Source organism: Guyanagaster necrorhizus (genome assembly GCF_019112545.1).
Source record: "Guyanagaster necrorhizus MCA 3950 unplaced genomic scaffold BT62scaffold_114, whole genome shotgun sequence".
Lineage (NCBI taxonomy): Eukaryota > Fungi > Basidiomycota > Agaricomycetes > Agaricales > Physalacriaceae > Guyanagaster > Guyanagaster necrorhizus.
The window spans coordinates 1-8,581 of record NW_025064993.1 but is presented as its reverse complement, the minus strand read 5'-3'; the positions used below and the strand labels follow the sequence as shown (position 1 = coordinate 8,581).

At 48.6% G+C, this 8,581-nt stretch overlaps 4 protein-coding genes across 4 annotated transcripts; 1 reads left to right on the top strand and 3 right to left on the bottom strand.

The window, feature by feature from the left end:
• Positions 1-645: 645 nt before the first annotated feature.
• On the bottom strand, positions 646-1,457 carry BT62DRAFT_939295 (uncharacterized protein). Its single transcript, XM_043187702.1, has one exon. It carries the CDS (start codon positions 1,270-1,272, stop codon positions 760-762), a length of 513 nt encoding a protein of 170 aa, XP_043032587.1. The 5' UTR covers positions 1,273-1,457; the 3' UTR covers positions 646-759.
• Positions 1,458-2,652: 1,195 nt separating this feature from the next.
• Positions 2,653-3,381, bottom strand: BT62DRAFT_939294 (uncharacterized protein). The gene is made up of 2 exons (XM_043187701.1): positions 3,073-3,381; positions 2,653-3,020 (listed from the first exon to the last, which is right to left on the bottom strand). Exons 1-2 carry the CDS (start codon positions 3,344-3,346, stop codon positions 2,971-2,973), a joined length of 324 nt encoding a protein of 107 aa, XP_043032586.1. The 5' UTR covers positions 3,347-3,381; the 3' UTR covers positions 2,653-2,970.
• An 864-nt stretch (positions 3,382-4,245) lies between these two features.
• Positions 4,246-5,343, top strand: BT62DRAFT_1014401 (short-chain dehydrogenase; the record flags this gene model as incomplete). The annotated part of the gene is made up of 6 exons (XM_043178213.1): positions 4,246-4,295; positions 4,344-4,466; positions 4,523-4,615; positions 4,669-4,924; positions 4,982-5,190; positions 5,241-5,343. The coding sequence occupies 6 exons, from the start codon at positions 4,246-4,248 to the stop codon at positions 5,341-5,343; spliced, it is 834 nt and encodes a 277-aa protein (XP_043032585.1).
• Positions 5,344-5,647: 304 nt separating this feature from the next.
• On the bottom strand, positions 5,648-6,752 carry BT62DRAFT_939293 (NAD(P)-binding protein). The gene is given in 7 exon segments (XM_043187700.1): positions 5,648-5,695; positions 5,706-5,727; positions 5,747-5,866; positions 5,919-6,127; positions 6,180-6,435; positions 6,488-6,580; positions 6,630-6,752. The coding sequence occupies 5 exon segments, from the start codon at positions 6,743-6,745 to the stop codon at positions 5,764-5,766; spliced, it is 777 nt and encodes a 258-aa protein (XP_043032584.1). The 5' UTR covers positions 6,746-6,752; the 3' UTR covers positions 5,648-5,695; positions 5,706-5,727; positions 5,747-5,763.
• Positions 6,753-8,581: the final 1,829 nt, after the last annotated feature.

The following is an 8,581-nucleotide window of genomic DNA, read 5'->3' as shown; positions in this document are numbered from 1 at the left end:
GAGTATCAGAGTCTCCATCGTGGGAAAGGTTCCAGGCAGAGTTAACTGATCCAGTGAGGCGGCAGGATGGTCCTTTATGTAGTGGATCACTGCCAAAGAACTGACATTTTTTGTGAAGGCCGTGAAATGATGAATATTTTGGATGACCTCTGGGTAAACGGCCAAAAACTCGATGGAACAGGCGGATCGCGCCTGAAAATCTCGAAGCGAATGAATATCGGCGTCATCCTCATTTGATATGAAGCCCGGACAATAACCAAATTTTGTCAGCGATGGAGTACTAAGAGCGTCCAGTATCCTCGCATCATTGACGGTTAGGCACTGGAGTTGTTCCATTCGAACGGATGGCAGATTTCCAGAGTCCTGAGGCCTATTTGGTTCGTCGAAACACAGGATAACAGTTTCGATGAGTGTTTGTATCTGGGTAATGTACCAAATGTCCGCCAAACGACACAATGTTACCGAAAAATGTGTAAGGAAGCTAGAATTCAACGGCATCTCGCAAACCTCCAGCGTCTCGACATCCGCGCATCGAAGAGACGGTGCCGAGGACAATGCATTTGTGCTGAGGTGCGTTGCTTCATAGGCAGAAACGTACAACTCCTCCAACAACGGAATATTTCCCGATACAGAGGAAAGCTTCACCAGGTCCTTTGATCGTGCAAGAATGTCCACCATTTTCCACAGCGCGCATTTTTCGAGGACCATATCAAAGACACGACCACCGTGGTCGTAGCCCTTGGAGTAGCCGCCTTCATGTCAGTGAACCCTTATTGCTACCCACAATGGATGGTCTTCAGAACGACGAAAGTGGTAAGCTAGGATATCCGCCGAGTGTTGCGTGTATGGGGGTTTCAAAATGACAACAGACCATAAGACGGGCGAGGTCGATACAATGTCTCGCCAGCATCCACAGACTTGGCCCAGAGGCCACACGCCCGTGGTGACATCGAGGCTGTTCTTGGGACGACGAACAGCCCAAGAGAATATCTCCAGAAGAATGTCACTTGGAAGACGACGGATAGGCGACAGCAGTCCTTTGCGCCTGGAAACTGAACGCTCGAGCTGCTCTTTTTGGTGTATCAGCAGGGTGATTTGTTTCTCCAGACTGAGGATTTCACGTTCAAAGGTATCGATATGCTCTTCGATCGAGGACACGTCTGGCTCCGTGTCAGCATCCAACAAGGGCCTTTTCCTACGAAGGAGCAGTGTTATTAGGTGTTCAGGTTCAGCCTCGAAGGCCTGTGGATAAAGAGACTCCAATGCCAACATGCTGAAAGCGTAACAAGCTGAAGAATGGCCAGGGGGTCCATTTAGTCTGCTTGAAAGCCAGTCAGCCTACTCACTGTTTCGGAACGGCGTCAGCTACCGGTAGGCGTGGACAATGAAAATTTTGAGACTCGGAAGTGAGGGAGGACACCAGTGAAAATGAGGACGGGAACGCTGTCCTGCTCAATGGTGGTGGTGGTGGTGGTGATACCGGCGCAATGTCCCGGGTCCATAGTACTGGAGTGTCGGATGGAAGGGCGATTGCCGGGCGGCGTGGGTCACAGCTTGAGTCCTTTCCTGTTCTGAGTTACACTTGGTCGCATTTCTCCTGGTCCTGCGGTTGTCCTTAAGGGTTCGCAGAGAACAAGTTGTTCATTCGTATTAAGCGTGAAATGCGTAGGAAGTCCATGGAATCAAGGTATGCAAGATTGCGATGAAGAAACTTGCGATGATCTGATGAGGTATTCCTGCTGAGGGACTCAGAGCGAGGAGCAAATCTATACTTCTGTGGTGAGACCCAGGATGCCATGAAAGTCGAGGTGAAACTCTGGAAGTTGAAAATTAGAGGGGAAGAATTTGCCCAAGTCAAAGGATAGTCGTGTGGAAAGACAGGCTTTAGAATCAATATGCAGGGGCGGTGCTCCGGCAACGAACTTTTCGAGAATGGTTGCGCAGATGGCGTGAGTCCAAATAACTCCAATGGTCAAATTATGGAAGATGAGAAGCTTCGGGTGTACACCTAAATCTTGCTACTACTTTCCTTATTTCTGTGCAGAATGGATGGACGTTTATAATCCTAAGTGGGTTTATATATCTCGCCGTATTTCTAAAACAGGCTTCGGTTATTTTATGGCTCTTACAGTTAATGGTACAAGTACGTTAATGAAAGGGACAAGGATGATGACTTGCAAAAGAAACAGGGACCACTTGCCTCAGGCGAGAGTGGCAAGACCAACTGCTGCCACTGACATTCTCAAAGAACTTGCAGACAACCTGTAACAACCCCTTAGGTACACGAAGTCCAAAAAAAATGCAAAAAGAAGCACTCAGCCAACACCTCAACATATACTGAGTCGACCCAGGCTCGAACCCTGCGAAGAGGCCGGAGACGTGAGTATGTTCATTGTTTGGATCAGATTGAATACTGATTTCGAGTTTCTAGTGAGGCGGAGATGGGGATGACGGCGATCTACTTGGCCGTGTCCGACTTTACAAACGGAGCGGTTTTGAACCTGGATGGCGGATTATCGTTGGTCAATCCTTGATTGATGTAGAGCCTCATTTGTTCAGTAGTCACGCGTGATGCACGGACGTTCGCAGTTTTTGCCCCTTTGACCGACCGGAGAAATTTTTCCAAGAAGACGATGGGTTTGCCGATGAACTTCATGTACAGAATATTTTCCAAATTTACATTGACAACAGCAGATATGAGATCCTCTCAGAAGAGGTATACAGAGAATGGTGTAATACAGCCACGAAAACACTGTAATTATGGTCAAACGACGAGCATCTGCGATATTTCACTGAAAACGTACCGACAGTCAAGCTAGATATTTGACCCAAGACAGAAACCACAGGAGATACGGAGAGAGCATCACGAGCCAGAAATATCTGAACAAGAGCAGGCGAATGATCTTCATGTTCCTGAGCCTAGTTCAATGAAAAAGTTGATGCATCAAGGCAATACAGCGAGGAGAATGATCACCGATAAGCGACAATCCTTTCTTGCAGGACCAGAATCCTGTACACATCTGGAATGAAATAAATATGCTAGGCGTGTACGAAGCGACCTGTGGAACGTACCACAGTCTTCACCAGACCTATTACGCACTGCAACCTTGATGTCCACGATTTCTGCCGCTAGTTTACGAAGAAGAGATTCCTTCAGTCGATAGTCCTTGCACTGTGATATTGCGTTTTGGGCCAATTCCAGGGTCATGGCAAGTTCAGAGGTCGTGGCGAGTTGTACTAGCTGACGCTCGATATTCTCGATTATTTTGCAAGCTTCGAATATTTCGAGGAGTAGGTGGACCGTCGTTTCGCAGGGAAGTAATATTGTGTTGCTGGGTTGGGACATTGCTGCTTGCTTGAAGAAAGGTATATGGTGGCGCTTCAAGTTGTATTTGAAACTCCGACGCTGTAACCGCTCCGATTCGTATACTGCGGCCATCTGGATGTCCAATCCTTGCTAGCCCTCCAAATCAATGCCGTTGAAATCGCTATCAGAGATAGTGAGTGCTCAGGCCACTGACGAAGACAAGAAGCTTTTTTCGAAAAAGGTTTATAAAGATACGGCAACATGAATATCATTTTGCTTCAACCAACCAATGTTTTTGGCTTCAAAGGAGTTCTATTCTCATCTATCAATTCCAGCGTAGAAGTGGAGCCTAGAAATGAGGACGAGAACGAAAATAGCGCGACGATGCACACATATACATGTCGAAACTGCTCACAGTTTACCCGGCACCGATAGAGGGCGAAGGTGGCCATCTTACGCTATGAGCTCGACTGTCTATTGTTCGTCTTCCTTGGCCCACCTACCCTTCCGGCAAGTCGTTACGTACTCAGGGTCCCTGGGATTATACTGTTTCATTGGGATGAAGCACTGAAAATGATAAACACAAAGTATGCGAACTGCTATAGAATTGATGTGTTACTTACTCAGCTACTAAGGAATTCCGAATCTTCTCTTTCTATACCGGTTTTCTCAACGCTTTAACTCTTTCAAGGCCATCGAAAAAAAAAAACACACACGCACAAGAAATCCTTTCTTCACATGACGAGCTTCCAGAATAAGAGTGGCCTCAATTTAGGTCATGATGCTGACGGTTTGTCGGAAAAGATGAACGGCGTCGGATGGGCGATAAACCGCTTATTCAGTTGTGCTGAATAAGTGGTGCAACTTCTAATAAAAGGGCTCACGACTGAAGGCCATTCGAGACCCTCGGCATGGCAGATCTCAGCATGGCTACGGTAATGTCACTATCTGGACGAGTGGGTCTCGTTACAGGCGGGGGCACGGGGATGTAAGGGTCAGTATTCTTCCTTACGGCTCGTGGTTGACCTTTCGATAGAGGATTTATCATCGCTAAAGCCTTTGCTGCAAATGGAGCCAAGGTATACATTGCTGGCCGAAGGCTGGACGTGTTGGAGAAAGCAGCTGCGTCTGTTACAGGCGTCCCCGGATCTATTGTCCCGTATGCGTTGTCCCCCGTCTTCCAGTTAAGCACCGCATGAAATGACGTGCCTACAGACTCCGGATGGACGTGACAGACGAAGAACACGTCAAGGCCGGCGTAAAGCATATCGAAGGAACCGACGGCAAGCTCGATGTCCTCGTCAACAAGTTCGTCGATAATCGCTGGGACCCCCTCCATTACGCTAACCTTTTGGCACTAGCGCCGGGTTCGCCTCCCCCGTTCGGGATCCTGACTTTGTCGCAAAGAGGTCGGTCGCAACGGACCCTTTCGAACTCGAGACAATACAGAACTGGACAGATATTTTCGCCCTCAACACGATCGCGCCGTTCTTCGTCGTACGCGCCTTCCAATCCCTCCTCGTCAAAGGAGCGCATTCCCGTCCACAAGGCACCTCAAGCATCATCAATATCGGTAGCGCACTCGCAAAGTTAAACACAACCCCGCACATGGTTTGTGTATGTACCCTGCTGTTCCCTCCAAGCTTGATTCGGAAGCTAACATGACCATGGTAGATGGGATATGGTGCGACGAAAGCAGCGTTGGAGAAGCTGACGCTCGTTCTGGGGACGAGTTTTGCCCAGCGGGGCGTCCCCATCCGGGTGAACGTGCTATCGCCAGGTGCATTTGCGAATGAGCTGACCAGTGCTGAGTTTATTGAGACGATTAAGACGAAGCCGCCACCTGGGTTCGTGGCGCCGGTACCTGCGAGGAGACTTGGGACGTGAGTATGCTCAGTCGCAGTGCCGTGGAATAAATGCTGATTGGCACTAGTGATGCGGAGATGGCGATGGCGGCGATCTATCTAGCAGTGTCGGATTATACGAACGGGGCGATTTCGGACCTTGATGGTGGATTGTCGCTGGTGAATCCCTGAATATTATTTCTATTTCCACCGAGCCAAGCTACAGAACCAGTCATTAATTAGAAGTAGGAAACCAGGTGAAAGGAAAATAAGGCAAGCTCGAACACTTCATATGTCGGGCCTCAGTAGCGATTATAACCGATATGAAAGGGTCTGTTATCATTGTTACCCACTTGTAATCACCATTCTTTCTCTCCATCTATGGATTAGAGATATCTTCGATGGTTCTACAAGACCTGCAAATTGGACGAGTTCCTTTGGTCTGCCTTCCACAGAACATCTCGTATGTTCTGCCTGGTTGAAATCATACTGTTCGGGGGTTATCAAAACCAAGTCCGTCTTTAGACGGGAACACCATGATATCGTTAGGTCGGTAACGCCAAGGGGGGAAATTTTAATCCCATAGACAGTCTACGTCAAACAACAAAGCAATCAAGGGTTTACCAGCGATGTTCCGCCATCAACACACAAAACCGCCCCGTTCGTATAATCCGATACTGCCAGGTAGATCGCCGTCATCCCAATCTCTGCATCACTACAAAACTCGTTTCAACAACCGATCTCATCCAAATACCGAGCGTACTCACGACCCATGCCTCCTGGCGGGTATCGGCGCCACAGCACCAGGTGCAGGCTTCGTCTTGATAATCTCCAAAATATCAGGACCTATCAGCTGCGACGCAAACGCGCCAGGCTGCAACGCGTTCACCCGAATCGGGATACCCCTCCCAGCAAAACTCGTCCCGAGAACGAGCGTGAGTTTGTCCAATGCTGCTTTCGTCACACCATAAGCCATCTGATCAACTCAGTTCGATGCGGCTTTATATACGAATATCAGGACAACGTACACATGCTCCGGGCCCAGGTGTGTTGAGTCTTGCCGCAATGCTGCTGATGTTGATGACGCTTGAGGTGCCTTGGGGGCGGGAATGGGCTCCCTTGATGAGGAGGGATTGGAAGGTGCGCACGGCGAAGAATGGGGCGATGGTGTTCAGTGCGAAGATGTCGGTCCAGTTCTGTATGGTCTCGGGTTCGAGAGGATCTATAGCCGCGTCCTTCTTGGAGGCAAAGTCTGGGTCACGAAGGGAGCCGGCGAATCCGGCACTGCGAAGAGATTAGCATGTGGAAGAGGCAAACGGGGCTATGATGTACGAACTTGTTGACGAGGACATCGAGCTTGCCGTCGATATCTTCAATATGCTTGGCGCTGGCCTTGACAGCTTCTTCGTCAGTTATATCCATCTGCAATCTATGTGTGGGTAAGCAATGACTACATGGAAGAAAGGATGGTCACAGACGGGATAATGGACCCTGGCACGCCTGTAACTGACGCGGCGGCTTTCTCGAGCACGTCCAACCTTCGGCCAGTGATGTATACTTTTGCTCCATTTGCAGCAAAGGCCTTCGCAATCATAAATCCTCTGTCAGAGAGTCAATCACGGGTCGTAAATGAAAGCCAGTAAACATACATCCCCGTCCCTCCGCCTGTAATAAGGCCCACTCTTCCCAACAGCGACATCACCATAGCCACATTAAGGTCCGCCATATTCTGCGAATGGTTCACAGTCTCCGACGCAGTCCCAGTCTTATTCAGCGAAACTGTATCGGCGATATATCGCTGATTCGACATTCACCTTGTCCATCTTCTCCCATAACAGTCAGCATTGTGACTGAAGTCCCGGGCCGCAATCCTATCCTGGAAGCCTTCCACAGTCCAAAATGGCGAAAAAGTTGCGGAGACACGGGCTTGGTCATTTTTGAAATAGAACCTTGAGAACCGTTAAGCTGAGTAAGTGAAGCGTTGACTCTATCACGGCTCACTTTCATTATCGTTTCCTATTAGGTAATCCACCCTCAAGACAAGCAGGCCAAGGTCTTTGTACTCAAGACCGCGTTTCCAAAGGAAGAGCTTGAATGATTTCTTGAACGAAGGCGCGAAGATGGTGGGACGGCATCTAGCGTCAGAGCTTCAGATACGATTTGAAAAGACGGGTTGCCAGGAAGAGCGAGCTCCTGCGTGAATGATAAGGCAATGCTACATGGGTGCCTGCTTAGACTCAATCTCAAGGCGTCCAAATAGGAGGGCACGTACCTTTTCTATCGCGTCTTTTTCATTACTTGCTGATTCGACGCAAGTCACCTCAATGATCAACCTCGTGTTCTTCGCTGAAGCCAGAAATACGAGTAAGGAGGGAAATCTGGCCGCTTATACCCGTGTCACGTACCTCGAAGTTCATCATTCTCAGCGCTTCATCCCAGGTCCCTTGGAAATCAACGACTTGTCGAAAAGGTAGAGCTGTCCCAATTTGCCACGGGGCCAAGGAAGGTAATGGACCGGACAAAGTCATAGCGCATGTGAGAGGCCACTTGCACACTCTATCCTGCCTCCTGGCGCTCGTCTTATATAGCTGGAGACGGCGGTCTGGGTAAACTGTGCGCGGCCTCGACGTGACTGCGTGCGCATCGTGGCGTTATTCCCGTTCTGCTTCTCATTGTTAGTATCTGCCACTATGTTAGACAAGAATAAGATTCCTTTGAGGCAAAAAGAGATTAGTTGAAGTAAGGTAACGATATTCATGCTGCCGTACTGTTATGAACCTTTGCAAACGATCCCTTATCTTCGTCTCTCCTGAGCATTCACTATTTTGGATAGCAACCCAAACGGCATTGATTTGGAGACACGCAAAGGATTGGACGTCGGGATGGCATAGCAGTACGGAGATGGTCATAGTTGGACCTTGAATACAGACTCGTGAGCAGCAGGTGGCGGAGTTTCAAACACGGTTTGAATTACCATCATCATCTTATCATCAGAACCACCTTTTCTACGCCCTTTCCTCAGTTTCCTTTCTTCAAACCCAGCAGGGCGATAGACTCTTGCAGCCATACGACGGATCTAATAAAAAATGGTCACTGTCTCCTTCCTTGGACAGCTTTGCCGTTGAATTAGGCTGACTCTTGGTGTTTCTGCTCTGGATCAAAGATCTAGCTTGGCTTTTGGTACGTTACAACGAAATATCGCCAATACATTGACTCACCATACTACGGCGTTTTTCTGGCTGTCCTATTCTCCGTATACTTTTCCTGAAAGAATTTTATGCGTACTGTTGCACCGAATGTCGTGATGAAATTCGAATACTCTTGCCTTTGTAAGGAAGCGGTGAATGTTAATCAAAAGCGCGAATTTACGAATGTTCGTGCATTACGCGCGGATACTGAGCAGACGCCGAAACATTCAAGGATTACTACC

Bases quoted from the DNA above. Each gene is read 5' to 3' on its own strand.
- BT62DRAFT_939295 (XM_043187702.1), bottom strand. From the start codon at position 1,272: ATGTTGGCATTGGAGTCTCTTTATCCACAGGCCTTCGAGGCTGAACCT.
- BT62DRAFT_939294 (XM_043187701.1), bottom strand. From the start codon at position 3,346: ATGTCCCAACCCAGCAACACAATATTACTTCCCTGCGAAACGACGGTC. The intron at 3,021-3,072 runs GTACGTTCCACA...ATTTCATTCCAG, and splicing joins TAGGTCTGGTGAAGACTGTG to ATGTGTACAGGATTCTGGTC.
- BT62DRAFT_939293 (XM_043187700.1), bottom strand. From the start codon at position 6,745: ATGATTGCGAAGGCCTTTGCTGCAAATGGAGCAAAAGTATACATCACT. The intron at 6,128-6,179 runs GTACGTTGTCCT...TGAGTTGATCAG, and splicing joins CACCTGGGCCCGGAGCATGT to ATGGCTTATGGTGTGACGAA. The intron at 5,867-5,918 runs GTGAGTACGCTC...CGAGTTTTGTAG, and splicing joins CCCGCCAGGAGGCATGGGTC to TGATGCAGAGATTGGGATGA.